Source organism: Bufo bufo, chromosome 3 (assembly GCF_905171765.1).
Source record: "Bufo bufo chromosome 3, aBufBuf1.1, whole genome shotgun sequence".
Lineage (NCBI taxonomy): Eukaryota > Metazoa > Chordata > Amphibia > Anura > Bufonidae > Bufo > Bufo bufo.
The window spans coordinates 131,251,146-131,279,112 of NC_053391.1; the positions used below are offsets into that span (position 1 = coordinate 131,251,146).

The following is a 27,967-nucleotide window of genomic DNA, read 5'->3' on the forward strand; positions in this document are numbered from 1 at the left end:
TAAAATCTGTCATTTTTCTCAATTTAAAACCAAAAGCACACCCCACTATGTAACCATTCATTTTCGCAACTGGCTATCCCTCATCTCTACAATGGCCTACGAACAACAACAATGGTACTTCTAAATCCTCATTCCCAACACCCAACCTAACACAACACTGCCACACTTAAATAAGTTGCCCACATACCGGGCGCCAACGATGCCTGAATAAGCCCCGCTATGGTGCCTCCAGAAGATTCCATAGACAATTCCCTCCCAAACTCCTCCGCCTCTGGGGCCAGCTGCCAAAAACACTGTGAACGAGAGAGAGCATCAGCAATAGAACGAGAGAGAGCATCAGCAATGCAGTTATCGACCCCCGGCATATGCACCGCCACTACCCATGTATTGAGCGACAGACACTCTAATACCAGCCGCTGTAACAGCCGTACCACCAATGGCGACGAGGCCGACAACCCATTGATTGCTTGAACCACTCCCAAATTGTCGCAGTGAAAGCAGGCCTTTCTAACGCATCCACCACTTTGCCCCATAAATAGCGAACGACCGTTATAACTTTCCAAAAAAGAACCCCAGACTTGTAAGTCTGCACGCAAAATTAAGTTTTCCCAGGAGTGACTGAAGCTTGTGCAGTTTAATCTTTTTTACCCACTGCGCCCTCTCCACTTCCCTCTTCAAATCTTCCAGCCTTTCCATAGGCAACCAACATTCCATCCTTATTGTGTCAATCACTATCCCCAAAAAACTCGTCGCCAAGGAAACACTAAACGTCCCAAACAACGCACTCAATGTATGCAGTAACAGCGAACAAACACACTAATCTGTTGGTCCAATACAAAGGAAGTCGTCCAAGTAGTGAATGATAGATTCACAACCGGACGAATGTGCCACCGCCCATTCGAGAAACGAGCTAAACATTTCAAAGTACGCACATGACACAGAACAGCCAATTGGCAAACAACGATCCACAAAAAAAAAAAAAAAAAAATGCAAAGAATCCGGATGCACAGGTAGTAGCCTAAACGCTGCTTCAATATCAGTCTTTGCTAGTAACGCCCATCTTCCGAACTTTTTAACCCATGCAACTGCTGCATCAAATGAGGTATATATCACCGAACACAAGGCCGGATCAATACCATCATTGACCGACGATCCCTTCGGAAAAGACAGATGATGAGTAAGGCGAAATTTATTCATCTCCTTTTTTGTGACCAACCCTCGTGGCGACACCTGGAAATTCACTAATGGTTGCAAAAACGGGCCAACCATCCTACTTATCTTGACCTCTTTCCAGCTTTTCTGCCACTACCTCCAGATGTTCCATCGCCAACTGCAAATTTCTTTTCAATAACAGTGTCCCCCCAAAACAAACGGAATCATAAATCCCGACGAAAACCCCTCCCGTAACAAGTTCGCGGCCAGGTATCTGTCGAGAAACGGCGCCATCTTTCCCAGACGAACCGGCATCTCCCCCTTTGCTATAGGCCTCACACCCTCTTTGTCTGTTTCCCTTAAAGCATCGCCCCGTGGGACCCACCGCATATGGAGCATTCATGCTTGAATTTGCACTTTGCTCCAAATTTGCACCCGCCTTCATTAAATAGGAAGCACAATCCCTTCACGGATGCTGCTGCAACACTGGATTGACACCCCCGATTCCTACCGAAAGGACTGACCCGACCTAACTGCCGCCGTCACCTTCAACCACAAAGCTATATCTTTGTGATCCATCTCATTTCTGGATGCACCGCCTTCCGCTGCCTGAACTGTTTATCATAACGCAGCCATGCTTGCCCCCTGTATACCCGATACGCTTCGCCGATTGCGTCCAAATAGCAAAAAAGCACCGGCGACTTTTCCCCAATCACGCTCTCTAATATATCAAACAGTATTAAATGATATCTTCGCTTTTCCTCATCCTCCTTCTTGCCCTCATCCCTCCTCGTTCTATCCAAGTTAAACTTTTCCAACGGCAGCAGTGAAAAAATTTCCACATACTCCCACAAATTCGCTTCCTGCTTTAAATGCGCCCCTAACGGGCCCTCAAAACAAATAAACTTCCCCTCTTGCCTTGTCGTCCAACCTCACCACTTCCTCCTCCGAACCAACCGCCTGCGTGTGCACCGACACCGTGCTACCTCCTATGTCTAACCTGTCCCCGCTTGTGCCCCCGGACCCACATGTAGCACCCGCCACACCCCAAGCTGGCAACGGGGACACACCCCCCCCCCCCCCCCACTAGCTGCCCTAAACCCCTAAAGGTCCCCACATCATCTCGCCTGGGTGCTGTGACCCCATCAGTTGGAGATCCTGGTTCCCGCTGTCCACTCCTCTGCGCTGACCTCGCCGATCCTGGAGAAGGCATTTCCAGACGCTGTCCCCCGGCTGGGCTCAAGCCAGGGACGTTAAAGCGGACCTCCGCCATTGATGTCTCAGAGGGGGCGGAGCCTTCTTCCTGCTGCTGTCTTGAAGCTGGGAGCCTGCTGCACGATGCCTCCTGGCTTGCAGCAGCCCCGTCCCTGCCGCCATATTGATCACGCCGAGGGGCCCCATTCTGTCCTAGGAGGGGGCCCGCCGTACTCGATCTGGAAAATTGTTCTCTTTTTTGCTGCAAATTGCTAATTTCTGCTACTATTTGCCAGTAATTTCTTTTATTATCAAAATGTGTAGACCATAATTTATTAATTGATTCTGTCCCATCAATGACTAGTATCACGGGTGTAGAGACTGCCAGCTTTCCCAGAGGTAGAAGGTACTGTTCTCTGCATGATGTCCTCAGAGGTTCAGCTCTGATTCTATCTGTTATCTCTGGTTTCATATATTACATATTAACTTTCTTAACCATTCCAGAAATAATAATCATAAATAAAGCGCTAGTAGATTACTTATCTAATCAGTAATATAGCCTACAAATATTCATACATTCCATCAGAATAAAGAATTTGGAATAAGTCTCCAAGGCCTGGATTCCTTAATAGAAATGAAGTCAGACTCTGAGAATTTTTATTGTTCAGCTCCTTTTTTGTGTTGATATGTTGGCACTACCCTGTTACGGCTTTCCGCACCACGTCTTCCAGAGGGCATTAGGGACTGCAATCTACAAACATTTGGTGGCGCTCGGTAGCCAAAAAGTTTCAACAATGCAATGCCGACCACTGGTGAAATAAATCCTTTATCCCTTCATTAAAATGACTGGGATCACGAGGATGCGGTATGCAAGGCGACGGATGTTGCACGTTTATTAAATTAATTTGACATTTATATTGATGATATGTTTATAGTTTGGTCAGAGACAGAAGAACAGTTTTATGATTTTGTGGAGTGCTTTATCAAGGATAACAGTATGAATATGGTGCAATAATTACAAAAGGATATAGAAAACCTTTTATAGGTTATAAGAGTTTTTATCCTGTGTGTGTGTGTGAGATCCGCATCGGCAATTCATTAGATTACATAATTAAATGCTATTTTATAATATAAGAATCTTTGCTTTGCTCTCCCCGCTGCAGCTCTTTAGTCTCCCCACGTCTACAACCGGTTTGACAAAGATCAGTTGGCAGCTGTAGCCAATGACTGGCTGCAGCAGTGACGTGTCCCCCATGTATCATGTGACCCAGTGATATGATGCATGAGGAACATGTCACTGCTGCGGTCAGTAATTGGCTTCAGCAGCCTTGTGACCCCCATCAAGCCAGATGTTGATGTGGGGAGACTGGAGAGCTGCAGCAGGGAGAGCGAAGGAGCAGGCTCTACAGACGAGGATCAGATGTGTATGGTCTGGTCACATTGGGGGGGGGGGGGGGGGCGGCGGCTCAACAGGCCCCCAGGGGTGAACAAAATGTTAGAAATGTTGCCTGGGCTTAATTGTCTTGTTGTCTCAATTTCATGTACAATTTATGGGTGGCTAAATAAGTTGAGTTACTATTTGGTAGAAACTGCTGGGAGACAATTAATTGAACTCTATATTACATAACTTTTTTACTGGTATTCAAAAGGCCAGTCAACTACAATTCATTACAGTTGTAGCTGCCAGATCCTGCCGTACCCAGACCAAATTGTATAACTTTTTAATAATGCAAAAAAATAAATATTTATATCTGGAATAATTCAGATTTTCAAATCCTTTACTGGAAAATGGATCGTACTATCCAAAGATGTGAAAGACAGGACAAGAGATTAGCCCGGATGCCAATGTTATTCGTGAGGCCATTTGTAAGAATTGCCATATTCTGAGAGATGAATAACAATTAAAAAAGAAAACTGTGATAATATTCAGGAGAAGCCGCTCAATTAAAGATGGGTTATTGAGGAGCAGCTTCGCTGAAGATAAAAGCTATTGGTTAATCTCTGGTCCCTAATGGGAGTTACAGATGTGGGAATAATTGCTCGTTCTGCAGTTATAATATGCATGCGGGCAGTTTAAATACTGGAGGTAGGAAACGTATTGTGCATCAGTTCATAAATGCACACAATCTGTAGTGTACATCATAAGGTGCCCATGTGGATTTTTCTACATTGGTAAGACTATTAGATGCCTTTTTGAACTAATATAGTCAATGGGGTCCGGCGGGAATGTGGTAGTTTGGGAACTTGAACAGGCTGTTCCACTAGAGAACTCTGCTGCAGATATGAAACTAGCCTTAGGTGTCTGCATAAAGGATGATTTCACGCTTTTTGTTCATCCGGTGATCTTTGCCACTTTTAGGCTACTTCTGAATCTGCATTTTTGCTGGATCCGGGAAGGGATCCGCAAAACTGCTTCCGTCATAATACAACCGGCTGCATCCGTTCTGAACGTTCTGGTTGTATTATCTCTAAAATGAACAAGACTGAGAAAACTGATCTGACACCATTGACTTAGGCCTCATGCACACGGCCGTTGTTTTGGTCCGCATCTGAGCCGCAGTTTTGGCGGCTCGGATGAGGACCCATTCACTTCAATGTGGCCCTAAAAGATGCAGACAGCACTCCATGCCCCAAGGTCGGTGCCTATGCATTGCGGACCCGGCCCGCACATGGTCGTGTGCATGAGCCCTTAGGCCTAGTTCACACAGTGATTTCCATCAGTGATTGTGAACCAAAACCAGTAGTGGATCCTACAGAGATGCGGTATAATGGAAAGACTTGCACCTTTTCTGCATTTTTTTTTTTTATTTTATTTTATTTTTTTACCTGCACAGTGTTGGCTCCCAATCATTGATGGGAATCACTGACCAGCTGAGTTGACGTGATCTTGCCGGGGCTGGCACGTGATTCTTTATTTCTTGGGCCTGCACAAGCGGTTTCCCTTATAAGTGATTAAGTCATACGTCACACGTGGTGCATTTGTCCTGAGATTATTTATACTTGAGCGTCTAGGGAGCTTTAAATGATAGTAATAATGAACTGTTGCTTTCCCTGCAGGCAGACTTGTGGTGCGAGCACAGCACTTGTGGATGTTATGACATGCACGCCAACGCTGGAGCCGGCATATAAATTACTGAGGCCTGTATCCAAATAGTATTGTTGAGGGGGATGCGGTCCCTGCACACAGAAGGACGGTCCAGTTAATGATTGATGAGAGATCACAAACACAAGTGAATGGTGTTTATTACCTTTTTAAACGGTTGTGTCTGCTCAAACAGAGTCTGGATCCATAAGGACAGCGCCGCACATGTCACTCTGTGTGTATTTGTGCAATAGGAGCGGTGATCTGTTTGCCATAGTAAAACATTGATCATGGCTGCTGGTGTTCGTTAATGCAATGTATCAGCGTGGTCATAGCATTACAGCATATTACTCACTACATCACTTTGCATCAGTAAATGTGTACTTATCTTAGATCAACATCCCCTGTTATGGGCAGGAGAAAGGTGAACTGTCCTCATCATGTGTGTTACTGCATAACTTAGCAGGTTTGCAGATTGCCTTTAAAGGGAGTCTGTCTCCTCTTTTTTCCACCAATATATCTAAGGCTACTTTCACACTCGTGTTTGGAGCGAATCCGTCATGGATCTGCACAAACGCTTTCGTTCAGATAATGCAACCGCATGCCTCCGTTCAGAACGGATCCGTTTGTATTATCTGTAACATAGCCAAAACGGATCCATCTTTAACACCATTGAAAGTCAATGGGGGACGGATCCATTTTCTATTGTGTCAGTGAAAATGGATCCGTCCCCATTGACTTACATTGTGTGTCAGGACGGATCCGTTTGCCTCCGCATCGTCAGGCGGACACCAAAACGCTGCAAGCAGCGTTTTGGTGTCGGCCTCCAGAGCGGAATGGAGACGGAACGGGGGCAAACTGATGCATTCTGAGCGGATCCTTATCCATTCAGAATGTATTGGGACAAAACTGATCCGTTTTGGACCGCTTGTGAGAGCCCTGAACAGATCTCGCAAACTGAAACCAAAACGCCAGTGTGAAAGTAGCCTTAGAGCGCTTCCCAAAGCAAACCAGACTGAAGAGGGGAGGGCTGCTTTAGTTGCTCATATTTTGGGATATTTGGTAGCGACTAGAAATATGAACCTGACCTTGTTTGAAAGCTGGCATTCCAACCTTTCAAAAGATACCAGCATTATATTCACTATATCAGAAGATATAGCCGTCAGGAGTGAAAGCGGCTTTTACTTTCACTTTCAGCCGGGCACTTGGGAGCTGTTTTCCAGCAGAATAAAAGTGCTTTTCCTGGACACTGAATACAGACACATAGTACACACAGGTATGTCTGCAATGTGTCTGCAAATGTCTGTGGGGCAGTGCTCTTAGTTATATTGGTGTAAATTAGGTGACAGACTCCCTTTAAACGGCTTGCCCATATGCCATCTGAGGACATATGGGCACCATGGGTGAAGTCTCCCCCTCTGGACCTTTTGTTTTTCAATTTTTGCTGCAGGTTTATTGCATTTGGAGCCTTCGGAAACCCACATGTGGTTTTACTACTGCATTACCAGCCACAATTTTCTGTGCAGATGGTAGTGGTGGTGGTTTCATCTTCTGAAAACTTGTCAGCTGCTAAGACAGTACTAAGAATGAATGTGCATCAGAAATGCGACAGAACCACAGCAAAAACGCCATGGGGGTCATTTACTATGCTCTCCCTGCCAGTTGTTGCAATTTTAATGCCCATGAGACAGTATTTTGGTGCAAAGAAGTTATTGTGCCGTGCTCGCTACTTGGGAGTGGCGAGGGCTTGGTGGGGGCCAGGACTTCGGCCCTGTCAAATTTACAATTTTTTACGTCTGAAAACCGGTGTAAAAGAGGAGTGAAAACTACTCTGGTCAGTTGTAAAATGCCAATCTTTGTAAATGACCCTCCTCCTGTATAAATACAACCTAAATGTTTGGTACAGTTGATCTCGGGGGATTTCAGCAGCTTGAACGGTAGCAATCAGGTGATCAAAGGGGAGGCTGCATTTGCGGTACGGCCACGTGTTCAGGTTTCCTGATTCAGCTGTGGAAGCCAAAACTAAGAGCAATTTCCAAAAGGAAGGAAGTATTATCTGTCCGCTTTATACTTAATCTCCTTTTAAGCCCCACTTCTGTTTTCAGATTACAAAATTGCACCAGGAAACCTGAATGCATGGCCGTACCCTTAGGCCAGACACACACAAACAAGTTCAGTGCCAGAAACTCGCAGCTTGTGGCAGTGTAAGTTCCCGTTCTGAGCTCTGCTCCTCTGACAGGATCGCACCGCGCGGCATTACAATGATTTATAATGCTGTGTGTCCCTCCAAGACATGGAATATACTTTATTTCACTGACCGCATTATGTCAGTGTAATTCAGTAGATTCCAGGACCATCAGGGTCACACGGATTATAAATCATTGTAATGCCATGCATTTCTTGCAGAGGAGCAAGGTAAGAACGGGACCTCACACTGCCACACGCTGAAAGTTTCTCGCAATGAACTCGCTTGTGTGTGCCTGGCCTTTAAGATAGGCCGTTCAGTTGGAACAACTCCTCCTTTTAGGTTTTTTGTTTTTTGGTGCAGGACATTTAGGGTACTTTCACACTAGCGTTTTTCTTTTCCGGCATAGAGTTCCGTCACAGGGGCTCTATACCGGAAAAGAACTGATCAGTTTTATCCCCATGCATTCTGAATGGAGAGTAAGGCCTCTTTCACACTTGCGTTGTCCGGATCCGGCGTGTACTCCACTTGCCGGAATTACACGCCGGATCCGGAAAAACGCAAGTGTACTGAAAGCATTTGAAGACGGAACCGTCTTCCAAATGCGTTCAGTGTTACTATGGCACCCAGGACGCTATTAAAGTCCTGGTTGCCATAGTAGGAGCGGGGAGCGGGGGAGCGGTATACTTACAGTCCGTGCGGCTCCCGGGGCGCTCCAGAATGACGTCAGAGCGCCCCATGCGCATGGATGACGTGATCCATGTGATCACATGATCCATGCGCTTGGGGCGCCCTGACGTCACTCTGGAGCGCCCGGGGAGCCGCACGGACGGTAAGTACACTGCTCCCCCGCTCCCCGCTACACTTTACCATGGCTGCCAGGACTTTAGCGTCCCGGCAGCCATGGTAACCACTCTGAAAAAGCTAAATGTCGGCTCCGGCAATGCGCCGAAACGACGTTTAGCTTAAGGCCGGATCCGGATCAATGCCTTTCAATGGGCATTAATTCCGGATCCGGCCTTGCGGCAAGTGTTCCGGATTTTTGGCCGGAGCAAAAAGCGCAGCATGCTGCGGTATTTTCTCCGGCCAAAAAACGTTCCGTTCCGGAACTGAAGACATCCTGATGCATCCTGAACGGATTTCTCTCCATTCAGAATGCATTAGGATAATCCTGATCAGGATTCTTCCGGCATAGAGCCCCGACGACGGAACTCTATGCCGGAAGACAAGAACGCAAGTGTGAAGAGCCCTAATTCGTTCAGGATGTCTTCAGTTCAGTCGTTTTGACTGATCAGGCAAAAGAGAAAACCGTAGCATGCTACGGTTTTATCTCCGGTGAAAAAAATTGAAGACTTGCCTGAATGCCGGATCCGGCATTTTTCCCTATAGGAATGCATTGGCGCCGGATCCCTATAGGAATGCCGGATCCGTCCTTCTGGCCTACGCATACAAAATGTGGAAAAAAAATACAAGACTGATCCGTCTCTCCGCATGACAAGCGGAGAGATTGATCCGTTCTTGCAATGCATTTGTGAGACGGATCCACATCCGGATCCGTCTCACAAATGGTTTCCGTCACATTCAAATCGGCGGATCCGGCGGGCAGTTCCGACGACGGAACTGTAAGCCGGATCACACTGCCGCAAGTTTGAAAGTAGCCTTAGATGTAGCTAATATGAGCCAGACATGCCTTTCTGACATTATGGTCTAACTTGCATAGGACTAATCAAAGTTGGTTTGCCTTGTTGCTATATTAGTACCGGTAATTCAGTAATATTCATTTTCAGTCTCTCCCTTGAAGTGTGGTTATTTGATTAAATTGGGAAAAGCCCTTGCAGTATTCAGATATTTCTCAGCTCTCTTTTCATTACAACAGGAAGGAGACTCCATTTACGATACTTTACAATGACTTCTGTGAATGGGAACAGGAGATGGGACTTCTCAATGTGCTGCTGGGTGTTACAGCCAAACCTCTGCAATCAGTGAATGCAGACATGGATTTCCCACGTTTCCTGTGACTGCTCTCAGAACAGGGGTTTATCATTCAGCTGCCTGATATTTAAATGGCTTCAAAGGGTGAGCTGTATTTACAGTGAATCCAACATAATGTTGTTCAGGTCCTAAAAAGAAGTCTTAAGTCGGTGGGAATCATGTCTAGAAAGTGTGTAGGGGGTCATTGTTTTGGAATACTGGACCCGATAGCAGTTGTATTTCTAGGTTTGGGAACAGTGTGGAATAAACAGACAAAGTTTAATACAAGTCTAGTGGACTGGTGGTCTGCTATATACATAAGACTGGCATGGGTTGTTTCAGCTCAGTGCCAAGACTTTCTGCACCACTCTGTCCTCCGCACTGCCCTCTTGGGTGGCAATTTGCTGATCCCCTTCACTGGGCCATCGCTTGACACCCTCAGCCAAGTCTCACACTTCTGTACTGTGGTATAACCCTCCATCAGGGCATTGCTGGGCTAGTCAGAAGTCTCACATGTCTCTTTTGTGATGTTTCCCAAAGCTCAGCGCCACCTTCTAGTGGCATCACTACTACAAATTCTAACAATTAGGGGGTCCCCTCTCAGCGAAGCAACCGACCACAGGTAAATTAATTGTGGAAAACCGCCATCTGCAACAGTATTAGGGTACTTTCACATTTGCGTTAAAGTTTTCCGGTATTGAGTTTTGTCCTCGGGGCTCAATACCGGGGAAAAAAACTAATGCATTCTGAATGGAGAGCAATCCGTTCAGGATGCATCAGTTCAGTCCCTCTTACGTTTTTTGGACGGAGAAAATACCGCAGCATGCTGCAGTTTTCTGTATGACCAAAAATACTGATCACTTGCCGGATTCGGCATTAATTTACATTGAAGTGTATTAGTACATTAAGTGTTAATACCGGATCCGTTTTTCCAGATTACATCGAAAAGACTGATCCGGTATTGCAATGCATTTGAATCCGGATCCGTCTGACAAATGCATCAGTTTTTCGTCCGGATTGCCGGGGACGGAACTGCCTGCCGGAATCTTCTGCCGCAAGTGTGAAAGTACCCTTACTAAGCATATTTTGTTAAAGCTACATACACATCAGAAAAAATACTATGGAAATGCAAAAACTGGTCACATTAACTTCTTCCCCCTTTGACTCTTCCCTAAAAGAAAAGGAAGGTGCACTGCAGCATACAGCGTATCAACTACGTCACCTTCTTCATAAACCTTCAGTAGACCAATTGTGTATGGAGACTTTGTGGCAGTGCTCCATGGGGAAATAATATACAAAGAGATATTTCCCAGGAAAAGAGCAGCGTCTCGCTAGCGCCACCTATTGGAATTGGCACCCTGTGAGTCAAAGTCCAACTTTTTAACAAGCCTTAGGACATGAAATGGGAAAATAGCCAAGTGGTTCAAGATATGTTGGTCCTTATGATGCATTTTAGTGCATGTGTTGCATGACTGGGTTATCTTCTCAGACTTTCTGTTTTTAATATATGTATTCTCCATTTTTTTTATTTTTTTTTTATCTCCTTCTTGTTATCATTCTCCTATTTAATGGTAGTACATAATGACCTACACTAGAAGGGAACACACATCGCTCTGTGGAGTTGGCTCATGAGTGATGACAGGGATGCTGGCGCTATCATTCAGCCCGGGGTGTCTGGCTGCAGATGCTAGGCACTCTTCCAAACAGAAGTGTCAGTGGGAGGATGGACCTCTGTGGTATGCGGTGTCCTGATAACACCCACAATGATACAGTTATTTGGTGGATACGGGACACATTGTGATGGAGCCTGAAACCAAATTAGACAAGTATTTTTAAATGAAGCATTCCAAAGGTTGAGAGCCCGCTCACTGACTGAAGTACATTGCCACCAGCCATTTCTCTCCCCTCTTTCCAAACCTGAAAGTCAAAGATAAATGAAGCCAAAATGTGTAGGGTGCCTTCACTGGGCATGTTTTAATAAAAGTTAGCATTCTAGATGGTGGAGATATGGTGGAATCGGATACATGGATACCACTTAATTGAACAGAAGGTTTGAAAGTTACAACCTGTGTGGATGGGAAATATACTCTAAATTGGTGCGCTGCCGGAGGATGCTCCTAATTTATGACTAGGCGCACACCTTGTCATTCATTACACACATGAAAAAAAAAAAACACTCAAGAATTACACGCAGCATCTCGTAGCCACCCAAAGTGAAAAAAAAGGCTGGACATGGATACCATCACTTTTTTTTTTTTTTTTCTTCTTCTTTCACTGACCCGTTAACTTGAGTGGACCAGTAGTGCATGAAAAGCTGGTGAAGTCGGAGTTCGTCACGTTTTTGTCATATGTTTAATGTATACAAAAAAAAGTACACATTAATGAATGCCTCAGGCAGATACCATACAGTGGCATCCGTCACCATAGAGTTCCATTGTAAAAAAAAAAATACATTAAAATAAATTTTTATTTGCAGGATGAAAAAGTGTAGTGTAGCATGTTTTTCCATCCTGCAAAGTCCAGCCCAAAAAAGTATCTTTTTTTTTTTTTTTTTAACGATGGAACTCCATGGTGTATGGTATCTGTCTCAGGCATTTTTTTATTTTAATACATTCAACCTATGACAAAAATGTGATGTGAACCCAGCCGAAGACAGAACGTGCTGTGAATATTCCTGAACGGACATGGTGAAAAACAATGCTCGTGTGAACATACCCTTTGAAATGAATGGGTCAGTATTCAGTCCTGATGCCGTCCATTGTGAAAAGGAACGACATCCAGGGGAAAACCTTGTCCGTGTGAAATTAGCCTTGTATGACATGTGGCTGATGTGGTGCAGTTAAAACCACTGGACCCTCTGCATGCGTCTTTGATACAGTTGTTGAATGTCATTGCGGTTTTTACTGGTGAAACATGTTAAATAAATGGATTTCACCTGTAAAAACTGCAACCCACCAAAAACCACCTCAGCAAACGCATTCATTTTTCTATGTACAGGTGAAACTCAAAAAATTTGAATATCGTGCAAAAGTCCATTTATTTCAGTAATGCAAATTAAAAGGAATTGCATTAATGCAGCTTTAAAATAAGAATTTTGTGAAAAGGTTCAATATTCTAGGCTCAAAGTGTCACACTAATTAATCCATACCCCCTGAGCAAAGAGTACCTCAAAATTTAGACTTTAGGGTTTCATAAGCTATAAGCCATAATCATCCAAATTATAACAAATAAAGTCTTGAAATATCTCGCTTTGCGTGTAATGAGTCTCTCATATGTTAGTTTCACCTTTTAAGTTGCATTACTGAAATAAATGAACTTTGCACGATATTCTAATTTTTAGATTTTCACCTGTAGTATGAAATGTGGTTTTATCAGCACCCTTAACAGCTATATGGGAATATACCCTTAAGGAAATATTGTGATGATAGTTTATTCTATTATTATATTGACCTGTGCATGGTCCTACATGTATATCACCAGGTTTGCAGTGTGCTTGTGAACTAGTGTACGGTCTAACAATACAGAGGTCAACCACAGAAATACCAATATGAAATATTCTCTTTCCTTTGATGTGCACACAATAAAGCTGCCATTTTACTGACAGCTGTGTAATAAAATATGTTGCCTATTTTTCATATGAACAATAGTAAACTTTTTCTTTTCCCTCAGGGCCTTTCAGTTGCATTTTTCTACATGCACTTAGTTACTACCATTCCAGCTTCAGTAAAGAAAGCAACAAGGCCACAAAAGCCTGGAATTGAGACTTGCTGTGGGTTGTATTAGTGAGGGTTGCCCTTTTTCTACTGAGCTTGCGGCTTTTTTCTAAAAATATGCATGGTCACATACGTTCACCTGTATACAGTGAAGCTAGGCCTTCATCACATCATTACATCCTACCCAAGAAAAGCAGAGAGCAGAGTAGGGGGTCTCTGCACAAAGCAGAGAGCCCCTACCTCATGATACTCGACCACATCCGGACATATTACAGGCTATATTACCTTGTATGTGTACACTGATGTTTAGCGGTATGTACCTTAGATCAGTTTTTTATAGTCTCCAATGGAAATGTGAGGAACAGAAGTATTTGAACACCTTGCGATTTTGCAAGTTCTCCCACTTAGAAATCATGGAGGGATCTGAAATTCACATTGTAGGTGCATTCCCACTCAGAGAGAATAAAAAATAAAAAAAATAACAAAATCCCATTGTATGATTTTTAAAGAATTTATTTGTCTTGAACTGCTGAACATAACTATTTGAACACCTGAGAAACAGCAAGAATTCTGTTTTTTAAAGACACCTGTCCACCCCACAGTCAAACGCCAACTACTACCATGGGCAAGACCAAAGTGCTGTCAAAAGACGCCAGAGACAAAATTGTGGACCTCCACAAGGTTGGAAAGGGCTACGGGGCAATTGCCAAGCAGCTTGGTGAAAATAGATTAACTGTTGAAGCAATTGTTAGAAAATGGAAGCGGCTAAAGACGACTGTTAGTCTCCCTCGGACTGGGGCTCCATGCAAGATCTCACCTCATGGGGTATCATTGATGATAAGAAAGGTGAGGAATCAGCCCAGAACTACAAGGGAGGAGCTGGTCAATAACATGAAGAGAGCTGGGACCACAGTTTCAAAGGTCACTGTCGGTAGAACACTACGCCGTCATGGTTTCAAATCATGCATTGCACGGAAGGTTCCCCTGCTCAAGTTATCACATGTCCAGGCCCATCTGAAGTTTGCCATTGACCATCTGGATGATCCAGAGGAGACCTGTGAGAAAGTCATGTGGTCAGATAAGACCAAAGTAAAACTTTTTGGTCTAAACTTCACTCGTCGTGTTTGGAGGAAAAAGAAGGATGAGTTGCATCCCAAGAACACCATCCCTACTGTGAAGCATGGGGGTGGTAACATCATGCTTTGGGGTGCTTTTCTGCGAAGGGGACAGGACGACTGCACTGTATTAAGGAGAGGATGAATGGGGCCATTTATTTTGAGATTTTGAGCAACAACCTCCTTCCCTCAGTTGGAGCATTGAAGATGGGTCGTAGCTGGGTCTTCCAACATGACAACGACCCGAAGCACACAGCCAGGATAACCAAGGAGTGGCTCCGTAAGAAGCATATTAAGGTTCTGGAGTGGCCTAGCCAGTCTTCAGACCTATATCCAATAGAACATCTTTGGAGGGAGCTGAAACTCTGTGTTGCTCAGCGACAGCCGCGAAACCTGACAGATCTCGAGGAGATCTGTTTAAATTCTTTTTTTTTTTATTCAAATTTTGAAGGTTCAAAAAAGTAATTCTGTTTTACAATAAAATGATAATGAAAATCTATATCATAAACATAAATAAGATTGGTCTACATAGCATTAAATATCATGACATGTATTACAATGGGATTGTACAACAATCAAGTATTAATGTAAAAAATAAAATTTCTAGTTCTCAGGAGATCTGTGTGGAGGAGTGGGCCAAAATCCCTGTTGCAGTGTGTGCAAACCTGGTCAAGAACTACAGGAAACGTTTGACCTCTAATTGCAAATAAAGGCTTCTGTACCAAATATTAACCCCGATTTTCTCAGGTGTTCAAATACTTAGGTTCAGCAGTGCAAGACAAATACATTCTTTAAAAATCATACAATGTGATTTTCCTAAAAATTTTTTATTTAAATTCTGTCTCTCAGAGTGGGAATGCACCTACAATGTGAATTTCAGACCCCTCCATGATTTCTAAGTGGGAGAACTTGCAAAATCGCAGGGTGTTCACATACTTCTGTTCCTCACTGTATGTATAGATGACATGTGGTCCTTCAAGTTGCAATATTAATTGGTTCCAGGACGACCATTGTATGTTGGAACCAGTGTAACTTGAGTGATTGGTTCCAAAGCCCCAAAATGTCATCCAAGATAAGCGAAAATGAAGATTTAAGAAAATGAAGCAGATAACTAAGAGAGATAAAACAAGTCTTTACATATAACAGTCAGGAACAGCTGCTAACTAGCCTCTAATACAGAAGAAGAAAAGATTCCACAGCACCTCCACATGCAGTAAAAAAAGTGTGTCCTTTATTCACCCTTGCAACGTTTCAGTCCTTACTGCTTGAAAAAAGTTCCAGTAAGAGGACTGAAACGTTACATGGGTAAATAAAGGACAAAGAGGCACGTTTATTAAGATCAGCGTGTTAGACGCTGGTCCTAATAAACCCCTAAGCTGGCGGTGGACGCCAGATTTGAATAGACGCCGGCCGAGCTGTCTTACATTTGGACCTTTTTTCTACACCTAAAACAGGCATAGAAAATGGTAAATGAGAGGAGCCTGTCGGCCCGTCCCCTTCCTCACCCATGACCAAATTTTTATTTTTTATTTTTTTATATTGACCTGGCGTAACCTGATGTTCGGCTTTTAAATTCCGCAGCATGTTAATTTATGTTGTGGATATTGGCAGCAGATTTCACCCTTTGCAATGTAAAATCTGTACCGTTTGGTTTGAATTTTGCCGCTGCTGCAGAAATCCGGCAGATCCGAAATATTAGCCTCAGACTCCCCACTTGTGGCCGTATCAGACTGAAATGGTGTTTAACACGCAGTCTAAGCACTTTTATGTTCATTTGGATAATATTTGCAGGTGTGTGTGTGTGTGTGTGTATGTGTGTGTATATATATATATATATATATATATATATATATATATATGTATAATTATAATTTTTTTATTTATTTTTTTGTAGTCAGGAATATGTATGTTAGGTACATTTGAAGGGCATCACAGTAAACACCTACATTCTCTGGAATATGTAACACATTAGATTTCTATCATAGCATCATCTCTCATTGGCTGGTGGATTGCTGCGCTGCGTGATGGTGCTAGTAGGTGCTTGTTACCAGCCCTTTGTATACAATCCTACATCATCTTCTTTACAGGAAACAGATGTATTCAAAGGCTCCCACCTTCTGCATGAAATGTATATACATGGCTTTACGTTGCCTAGTTTCAAAACACTGATCTTTCCCTGTATACAGCTTGTTTGTGCAGTGTAAGGGATGACAACGGCAGTATATAATACAGATCATAAAGAAATGAACGTAATTCACATTGTTTGTCTAGGAACGTGTGCATGTCCTGCTTATCTGTAATCTGAACTGGATATAAACACTGTGACAGGCAAATATATATGTAATGTAGATATTAAACTGCAGCCAGGAGCAGCTCAGCCCCATTCACTTGCGATACCAAGCATAGCCGCTATACAATGTGCTAGGTAAGCTGCAAAAAGGCAGCCACACTGACAGGAGCGCCACACAGCTAAAAGACGGGGGTCCCAGGTGTCGGACCCCACCGGTCAGATACTGATGACCTATCCAGAGGATAGCTCATCAGTAAAAAAAAAAAAAAGTTTTATAAAACCCTTTTAATGGAGTTGTTCCCATTAAGGCTACTTTCACACTCCCGTTTGGTGCGGATCCGTCATGGATCTGCACAGACGGATCTGTTCAGATAATACAACCGCATGCATCCGTTCTGAATGGATCCGTTTGCATTATCTTTAACATAGCCAAGACAAATCCGTCTTGAACACCATTGAAAGTCAATGGAGGACGGATCCATTTTCTATTGTGCCAGATTGTGTCATAGAAAACGGATCCGTCCCCATTGACTTACATTGTGTGGTAGGACGGATCTGTTTGGCTCCGCTTCGTCAGGCGGACACCAAAACGCTGCAGGCAGCGTTTTGGTGTCCGTCTCCAGAGCGGTGACTGATCAGAGGCAAACTGATGCATTCTGAGTGGATCCTTTTTCCATTCAGAATGCATTAGGGCAAAACTAATCCGTTTTGGACCGCTTGTGAGAGCCCTAAACGGAAAGCCAAAACGCCAGTGTGAAAGTTGCGTTACTCAGCCCAGCAATTAGCGGCACGGCACCCATACTGACTGCTGTAGTGCCAGACACAAGAGAAAACCCTTGAGTCCTGCTCCGTGCCCTCATGACTGACACTAGGCTTTTACATTATGTATGTTCTGCCCGTAGTGTTCTCCTAACTTTTCACATCCCTTTTTGTTCTCTATAACTTTAAAAGTGAGCGTACATGAGTAAGAATTAACCTTAGCTTTATTGCTATAATGTATAGAAATAAATACCGTAATTTGAAAGCGATTATGTAGACCTTGCTTGTAAGTTCTTTGGTTGGAAGACATGAAATGCTACATGCAAAATATTAATTGACATTTATTATGTAGAAATAATTACATATATACGTAATATAAAATATCACAAGTATCACTCTGAATGTTACTTGACATTGATGCAATAGTAATCTTTCACTGGCTGAGCATAACATTACAGTAATCCCTGCACTCTCAAGCATAACCCCAGTAAAATCTCTCAAAGCCCTGGCTAGCCATCCAGTGTGAAAGTGTATTAGGTTCTAAGCCTTCTATAATCCTGCTATTATTCAGCTTGACATAATCTGTACCCTTGTGCCTTCAATATGATCACTAATCAGCTACGAGCTGGCATATTCATGTTATATTTGGTTCATTTCCTTGGCAGAGCGTCGTGCCAGAGGCACAAAACGATGTTGATTCTGCAAAACCAACGAGTAACTCCGTTGTGGAAAATGGACATCAATCTTACACGGGTATGTATACAGACAGAGCAGCAAAATATTGTTTAATTAATCTTCCGTTTACATATTGAAGGATTTCTGGATAAACAGTAGCCCTATAAATGACCTCTTTGGGTTCCTTTGCACCCTTGGCGCCTCCAGGTTTCATTGGCTCTCTGTAGGAACTTTGTAGGCAAATAATTGTTTCATGGAAGCTGTGCTAGAGACCAGGAGGTTCCTCATGCAGAGTAAATATTATTTATTAAAAGAAGACATAAATTTATTTGCGGACACTCGTCTTTGTTGTGGTTATGGTGCTCAATTTTTGTAATTTAGTTTGCCAGTTCAAGTGTTATTGCCTAATACTTCTCCCATACACATTCAACAGAGAAGGCTAAGATGCCACTGGATTCCGTCTCCGAGGCTCGCTCGCCTCCAACACAGGAACACCTACCAGCCATGTCCGTCCGCGTGCCACATATGCCTGTCACTGCAGTGACAAAAGTATGTGGAGACTCCCACTCTACCACTTACAATGGCAGCAACCGTCTACAAGCTTCAGAATCAAAAAGTCCCATGGAAATGGCATCAAAACAAAGCAGTACACAAGGTAAGGACATGTTAAATTGCTGGATCAATTGCTCAAATAAATGAGATCATTAGTTCATCTAAAGAATTACCCGCCATTGTTTCCAACATGTCCCAACAAGTTCCATTGTTTTACAGCTCTAACGTTTAGTTAGTTTTATATCATTTAAGATATTAAAATCCCATTAATACATTTTTCTTTTTGTTAATGCTCCAATCATATTAAAAATAGACTGCTTTAGGTATTATCAGGTAAGCTATGCCCCTCCGTATGCAAGACCCTATAGTAGTCTACAAGTGTTCTGAGTAGTGACCTGTATTTCCACTCTTCTGGGAAGGCCATCTATAAGCATGTTGGAGTGTATCTGTGGGAATTTTCGCCCATTTATCCAGACGAGCATTCCTAAGGTCAGACACTGATAATGGAGGAGAGGGCCCTGCTTGCAGTCTCTGACTAGTTCATCCCAAAGGTATTTGTTGGGGTGGAGATCGGGAGCTCCGTGCGGCCAGTCAACTTCATCCACAACAAACCTATCCAGCCATGCCTTGCTTTGTGCTCTGGGGCTGCATGCCACAACAGAAAGCTGCCTTTCCTAAACTGTGCCCACAAAGTTGGAAGCATACAGTTGTCCAAAATGTCTTGGTACACTGAAGCATTAAAGGGGTTATACCCACCTTTTGGGGGGGCCTTTTGGCCAGATCTCCTCACATTGCCAAACCTGCGGAGGAAAGCATACTTGCCTGCTCAGCACCGATCCAGCTTCTTTGCTCTGCTGCCGCACCCCTGTCACTGCTGGTAAATTTCCTGATTGGCCACAGGAGCCGGAACCCAGCGGCAGGAAGTAGGTAAGTATGCTTCCTTCTGCATGTCCGGCAACATGGGGGGTCTGGCTGAAGGGCCCCCGAAGATGGACAACCCCTTTTAAGATTTCCCTTCAGTGGAACTAAGGGGCCTAGGACAGCCCTGAAAAAACAACCCTATAGCATTACCCATCCTTCACCAAACTTTACAGTGGGCACCCACACTCGTACATTAGACTGCCACATAGAGAAACGTCATTAGTCACTCCACAGAACATGTTTCCACTGCATCCAACGCTTACATGCTGCTGCTAAGCCATGGAAACCCATGCCATGGAGCTCCCGGCATACAGTTTTTGTGCTGATGTTAATGCCAGAGGAGGTTGGGATCTCTGCATTTATTAAGTCAGTAGAACGTCGGTGACTTTTATGTTATTATGTACCTTCTCTCTGTTACCCTGCTTTTTAACACTACATAGTCTGCCTCTTTGTGGCTGAGTTGCTGTAGTTCCTAAAATTTGTAATAATACCACTCACAGTTGATGGTGGATTATCTAGAAGGGTTTAAATTTCACAAAACTAACCTGTTGCAATGGTGACATCCTATTACAGTACCACGTTCCAAAGAGCTCAGTGAATTTGAGCGAGCCATTCTTTCACAAATGTTCGTAAAGGCAGACTGCGTGGCTAGGGGCTGGATTTTATACACCTGTGGCAATAGGACTGAATAAAACTTGTGTCCCAAGACTTCTGTCTATACATTTTGTATATAACTTTAGCTGTATTGCAAATTTAACTCTAAAGTTACCACCAACTAAAATTTTGTTGAATTATTCCATATTTTAAAAGTATCTTTCCAATTTTTTTTTTATTTTTTTTTAGTAATCCGCTTTACCTACATTACAGACTTAATGTTTTGTTACATTCCATGTAGAAAATCTTTCATTATAGCTTGCTCCAATCTTTCGCTTCCTCGGGCTGGCACCTCTCTTTGTTTTCCATCAGTGCTGGTTAAACATCATTGAGCAAATCCTACATAATTGCTCAGATTATCAACCATGTTATTTTCAGCAAGCGGCAGACAATGCTTCTGTAACTTATAATTCTGTGAAAATGATAGGTCATTAGGTTAGATTTGAATGGTCTTCAACAAATGTGGAGCTGCTACAGTTCATTGATGTGAGATGTTGTGCTTTACGCTGTGCCAAAATGATCTGTTGTTTGTATAGCCTAAGGCCATATGGTTTTACTGAGAAAAGCGAAAGATGATGCATGGGAAAAAAATCTGGCCAAAAAGTTTGTACATGAAGTTTAAGCTAAAGTGGGTGCTCTTGTGGTTATGATATAACTTTAACCCCTTAAGGACTCGGCCCTATTTCACCTTAAGGACTTGGCCATTTTTTGCAAATCTGACCACTGTCACTTTAAGTGCTGATAACTTTAAAACGCTTTGACTTACCCAGGCCGTTCTGAGATTGTTTTTTCGTCACATATTGTACTTCATGACACTGCTAAAATTGGGTCAAAAAAGTTAATTTTTTTGCATAAAAAAATACAATTTTTACCAAAAATTTTGAAAAATTAGCAAATTTCAAACTTTCAGTTTCTCTACTTCTGTAATACATAGTAATACCCCCAAAAATTGTGATGATTTTACATTCCCCATATGTCTACTTCATGTTTGTAGCATTTTGGGAATGATATTTTATTTTTTGGGGATGTTACAAGGCTTAGAAGTTTAGAAGCAAATTTTGAAATTTTCAGAAATCTTCAAAATCCCACTTTTTATGGACCAGTTCAGGTTTGAAGTCATATTGTGAGGCTTAGATAATAGAAACCTCCCAAAAATGACCCCATTCTAGAAACTACACCCCTCAAGGTATTCAAAACTGTTTTTTCAAACTTTATTAACCCTTTAGGTCTTCCACAAGAGTTAATAGCAGATGGAGAAACAATTTTGAAATTTATATTTTTTGGAAAATTTTCCAATATAATCAATTTTTTCCAGTAGTAAAACAAGGGTTAACTGCCTAACAAAACTCAAAATGGGTTGCCCCGATTCTGTAGTTTGCAGAAACACCCCATATGTGGTCGTAAACTACTGTTTGGCCGAACGGGAGCACATAGAAGGAGGGGAACACCATATGGGTTTTGGAAGGCAGATTTTGCAGGACTGGTTTTGTTTATACCATGTCCCATTTGAAGCCCCCTGTTGCACCCCTAGAATAGAAATTTCAAAAAAGTGACTCCATCTAAGAAAGTACACCCCTCAAGGTATTCAAAACTGGGTTTACAAACTTTGTTAACCCTTTAGGTGTTCCACAAGAGTTGATGGCAGATGGAGAAACAATTTTGAAATTTCTATTTTTTGGATAATTTTCCAATATAATCAATTTTTTCCAGGAGTAAAACAAGGGTTAACTGCCAAACAAAACTCAAAATGGGTTGCCCCGATTCTGTAGTTTGCAGAAACACCCCATATGTGGTCGTAAACTACTGTTTGGCCGAACGGGAGCACATAGAAGGAGGGGAACACCATATGGGTTTTGGAAGGCAGATTTTGCAGGACTGGTTTTGTTTATACCATGTCCCATTTGAAGCCCCCTGTTGCACCCCTAGAATAGAAATTTCAAAAAAGTGACTCCATCTAAGAAAGTACACCCCTCAAGGTATTCAAAACTGGGTTTACAAACTTTGTTAACCCTTTAGGTGTTCCACAAGAGTTGATGGCAGATGGAGAAACAATTTTGAAATTTCTATTTTTTCGAAAATTTTCCAAAATAATCAATTTTTTCCAGGAGTAAAACAAGGGTTAACTGCCAAACAAAACTCAAAATGGGTTGCCCCGATTCTGTAGTTTGCAGAAACACCCCATATGTGGTCGTAAACTACTATTTGGCTAAACGGCAGGACATAGAAGAAGGGGAACGTCATATGGTTTTTGGAAGGCAGATTTTGCTGGACTGGTTTATTTACACCATGTACCCTTTCAAACCCCCTGATGCACCCCTAGAGTAGAAACTCCACAAAAGTGACCCCATCTAGGAAACTACGGGATAAGGTGGTTGTTGTTTTGGGACTATTTTAGGGGTAAATATGATTTTTGATTGCTCTATATTACTCTTTTTTGAGGCAATGTAACAAAAAAAAAAATTCTAAAATTGTTTCTACATTCGCTATTTAGTTTTGTGGAACACCTAAAGGGTTAACATAGTTTGTAAAGTAACTTTTGAATACCTTGAGGGGTGTAGTTTCTTAGATGGGGTCACTTTTTTGGAGTTTCTAGTCTAGGCTACATCAGGGGGGCTTCTAATGGGACATGGTGTCAAAAAAAAAACTGTCCATCAAAATCTGCCTTCTAGAAACCATATGGAGTTCCCTTCGTTCTATGCCCTGCCGTGCGGCTATATAGCCATTTACGACCATATATGGGGTGTTTCTGCAAACTACAGAATCAGGGCCATAAATATTGAGTTTTGTTTGGCGGTTAACCCTTGCTTTATTACCGGCAAAAGGGATTCAAATGGAAATTTTGCCCAAAAATGGGTGTTTTGGCACCGTTTTTATTTTATATTTTTAACACCGTTCATCCGAGGCGTTTGGGCAAAAGTTATTTTTATAGCGACGACTTTTACGCACGCGACGATGCCCAATATGTATGGTTCTCAGACTTTGGAGACACTAAGCAGGCATCCTAAAAACTGCGGCCCTCCAGATGTTGTAAAACTACAATTCCCACCATGCCCTGCTGATGGCTGTAGGTTGTCTGGGCATGCTGGGAGTTATAGTTTTACAACATCTGGAGGGCCGCAGTTTGAGGATGCCTGCACTAAAACTAATATTTTTTGGGGAAAAAAAAAATGTTTCCGTGTCTCCAAAGTCTGAGAGCCATAGTTTTTTATGTTCTCTAGTGGACTGTTGGGGATTATAAAAATTTAGTACTCCATGGAAGTGTGATACTCCCTGAAGCAATCGATAACGCAGAGGCCCGGATGATCGGGGCAAGTGTCGCACTGAGTGGTGGTGTCCTTCCGTATCCCCCTCCTGCGACACACTCTGCACTTTTTTTGGGTTCGTCCCTTCTTTCCAGTATGGGGGACCACACCTGGAAAGTGTTGGCCAGGGACGATCCGGGCGCCTCCAATTCCCGAGGTACTCCGGCCTGCTCTTTCCCGGTCCGAAAAGATCAGGTCCTTGAGGACTGCCTCATAGAATTGGAGGAATGTCCCTGTGCTGCCAGCGCTTCGGGATAGTACAAAAGAGTTGTACATGGCAACCTGCACCAAGTAGACCGCAACTTTTTTGTACCATGCCCGGGTTTTGCGCATGGCGTTATATGGCTTGAGGACTTGATCCGAGAGATCAACTCCTCCCATATACCGATTGTAGGCGACGATACAATCGGGCTTGAGGACCGTTGCCGCGGTACCTCGCACAGGGACTGGGGTGATGCCGTTACCGTGGATTGTGGACAGCATAAGGACATCCCTCTTGTCCTTATACCTGACCAGCAACAGGTTTCCACTGGTAAGTGCACGGGTCTCACCCCTGGGGATAGGTACCTGGAGGGGGTAGGCAGGGAGGCCGCGTTGATTTTTCCGCACGGTCCCACAAGCGAACGTGGATCTGGCGGCAAGGGACCTGAACAAGGGAATGCTGGTATAAAAGTTGTCCATGTACAAGTGGTAACCCTTATCCAGCAGTGGGTACATAAGGTCCCACACGAGTTTCCCGGTAACACCCAGAGTGGGGGGACATTCTGGGGGTTGAATCCGGGAATCTCGCCCCTCGTACACACGAAATTTGTAAGTGTACCCTGAGGTACTCTCTCAAATTTTGTATAGCTTCACCCCATACCTCGCCCGCTTTGTGGGAATATATTGGCGGAAACTGAGTCTCCCCTTGAACGCAACGAGAGACTCATCAACCGCGACCTCCCTTCCAGGTACGTAGGCCTGCTGAAATGTGGCCCCAAAGTGATCGATGACCGGCCGTATCTTGTACAGCCGGTCATAGGCAGGATCACTTTGGGGGGGACATGCTGCATTATCGGAATAATGCAGACATTTCCGGATGGCCTCAAACCGGGGACGTGTCATGACCATACTGTACAGTGGGGTCTGGTATAGGTCGTCCCCACTCCAGTATTGCCTGACACTGGGTTTTTGGACTAGACCCATATGCAGCACGAGGCCCCAAAATGTCCTCATCTCGGCTGCACTGACCGGCGTCCAGCCACCGGGTCTAGCCAAAAATGAGCCTGGGTTTTGAGCGACGAACTGTTGGGCGTACAGATTCGTCTGCTCCACCATCAGATTCACCAGTGGGTTACTGAAAAAAAAACTAAAATAGTCTATTTCAGTAAACCCCACTGTGGGAATCTGGATTCCAGGATTGCCAGCAAAATCCGGAATCTCAGGCTCAAAGTCCACTGGGGGACACCAGCTAAGTTCATCGGCAGGGGGCTCCGGTGGACTTATTTGGTGGGCCGGGAAATCAGTACGAACCCCAGGGCGGCTCTTACTAGGGTGGGCCACAGGATCCCTAGCATGTGGGGCCCCTGGCTCCGCCTGGCGGCGTCTCCGCCGCCTTGGTGGCTCATCGTCATCAGATGATGATGAGGAGGATGCGGATGATAAAAGGAACGTGGGGTCATCCTCATCCTCACTGGGGCTCTCAGAGTCGGAGGCAATCTGGGCGTATGCCTCCTCGGCCGAGAACATCCGGCGGGCCATGGGTGTGTGTGCGTGTATGTGTGCGTGTGTGGAAACCTTTATTATATGTGCGTGTGTGTGGGGGCAACGGGTGTTCGCGTACTAAAAAAGGCAAAAAAAGAAAGGGCAAGTGTTAGGAAAAAAAAAGTTCAAACTTGCTGATCAGCGGTATAACGCTGATCAGCGGTCGGTGGGGTGGTGGGGCGGGCGATGCGCTAACACTAGACGGACGCTAAAAAGTGCCGGCCAGTCAGCGCACGCAGAAAAAAAAAAAGTGGTGGTAAGGGGGCTGGTGGTCAGGGGAGGGGGGGGGGCTGGTGGTGGGGAAGGAGGGTGGGGTGGGGTGGGGGTCTGGTGGGGGGGGGGGGCAAGTGGCAGGGGGGGATCTGGGGTCTGATGGATGGATCAAAGAAAGTTTGGAAATAAAAGTTTTTTTTTTTTTTTTTTCTAACTAACTTTTCCCTTCTTTCCCTGCCTAACGGTGCCTCTCCCTCACTGACCCTAACCTACCTGGGTGGCGATGGGTGCAGGAGGGTGATGGATGCCGATTGTGGGGACACAGGAGCTCGTTCTGGACGGTGCTGCACGGTCAGGGTGCTGGACAGGAAGAGGAGGGGAGAGAGGAGCGCAGGAAGTTTGAATCTCGCGCCTCTCTCCCCTGCTCCAATCAGCACCCTGGACAGCGGCGTTCAGCACCAGGGCCAGCACCGCCTCTCCAAATCCTCGGACTGCGATAGGTGGTGTAAAATTACGCCACCGATCGCAGTCTTTTTCCGGTTCATCGGGTCACAGGACACCCGAATGGACCGGAAACGCAGAAAACCGCAGGTCTGAATTGACCTGCGGTTTTCTGCGATCGTCGATGCGGGGGGGTCAAATGACCCCCCCCCCTGCATTGTTACGGGATGCCGGCTGAATGATTTCAGCCGAAATCCCGTTCCGATTAACCCCTGGGGCGCCGGAATGCCGATTTCAAGGTAGGACGTACCGGTACGCCCTGAGTCCTTAAGGACTCGGGAAATAGGGCGTACCGATACGCCCTGCGTCCTTAAGGGGTTAAAGGGGTTATCCAATGATTAATGTAAAAAATGAAAATCCGACATCATATTGTACATGGCAGTCTCTTTCTAGCAAAGCTAGAACCAGCCCTGTACCTCACATGGATCCAGAGATCTCCACGTTCATTGCTCTGCTAGATTTATATCAAGCTGACTGCTCAAGGGAAGTGTCCTTAATTACGTGCAAGTACAAAAGTTTTCAGATCCAGGTGTTGGTTTGAAAAATATAGAACCTTTCTTTTGGGGCAACGCCTTTAAAATATGGCCTAACCTTGGGGGAGGGAGGGGTACAACTTTTGGTAGCTTTGCCCAACAGCTGTTGGAAGGGGCCATCAAGGGACCTAAAAACTTTCTTTGAGGATGTCCGCTTCTTCAGAGTCCTGTACAGTATAGAGTATAAATGGAGCCCCCCTCACCTGACATCCAAAGGTCAAGCTCATCCTGGCACAAACAGAGGGCAGGACAGGTGATGTAGTACCGAAATGTACTGTAAAGAATAGCTACTACACAACCAATACAGGCGTTTTACCAGAAAAATGGCCATGTTGATTGGATCTGAGTCTGAGGCATTGTATGTTGAGTCTACTTTCAACTTGCCCAGGAAAGAGGATCAGATGATGAAAAAAATTGTGTCTCGAGTAGGGTTGCACCCGGTATCGAATTATCAATACTTTTGTACCCGGATCGATTCGATACCGGGCTTTGCCTTTTACCGGACATTCCATAAAATGCGGAATGCACTCAGCTTTTTGGGGGGTTTATTTTTTTTTTCCCGCATGGTATCGAGTATCGCAATACTTTTTTATAGTATCGAAATCGAATCAAAATTTTGGCATCGTGACAACCCTAATCTCGAGGGACCAAATGTACTTTTAATTGCAGTTGTGCCTAGTACTACGGCTCACTCAGTGAATGAGGCTGAGCTGTGATACCACCAACAGCTGCTACCAAATGTGTGGTGCGGAGCCTGGTAAATACTGAAGCAGACCCTTTAAACACCTGATTGTCTGGGTTGCTGATAGTCAGACCCTCAACCAGTCTAATATTGATGGCCAGTCCTATGGATAGTCCTGACTCTTGGATAACCCCTTTAGGCTGTGTCCTTATGCAGGTGTTAGCATCACATAGTCATCACGTTCTAAGATCATACCCTGACTACCAACAACTTGTCTCCACGTCAGTTTCTAAGCCTTTCTTAATTCAAAAGCCACTACCTCTGCTTTGTGCACCCTTTACAATGGCTGCTATTTCAACCAACCCATGTAGATGTGATTCTTGGGCACTTATTTACCCATGGATCAAATTTTGTAATGTTAGAGGGTTGCGTCATCTCACACATCGATGGCATATCGCTAGGATGTGCCACTAATGTCAGATAGGTGCTAGTCCCACTTCTAGAAATGAATGGGGAGTGCACAGTGCAAGCACGGCCACAACTCCATTTACTTGGGACTGCTGGAAATAGCTGAGCCAGCACTCGGCTATTTTTGTCGGTCCTATAGAAATGAATGGAGCGCGGCCGCGCATGCATGGTGCACTCTTATTCATTTTGGGGGCTCCGTTCTAGAGATAGGTGCTTGTCCCAGAGGTGAGACTACATCTATCTGACGTTGGAGACATATCCT

The 27,967-nt window shown here is 44.2% G+C and overlaps 1 protein-coding gene across 3 annotated transcripts in view; it reads left to right on the forward strand.

Moving 5' to 3' along the window:
* SMTNL2 (smoothelin like 2) overlaps positions 1 to 27,967 on the forward strand; it is a 137,418-nt gene that overhangs the window by 56,492 nt on the left and 52,959 nt on the right. For all 3 annotated transcript variants that reach the window (XM_040423584.1, XM_040423582.1, XM_040423583.1), the window contains exons 2-3: positions 18,127 to 18,214; positions 18,570 to 18,791. In XM_040423584.1, the coding sequence (XP_040279518.1) occupies positions 18,127 to 18,214; positions 18,570 to 18,791 (310 nt within the window). The remainder of the gene's footprint in view (positions 1 to 18,126; positions 18,215 to 18,569; positions 18,792 to 27,967) is intronic.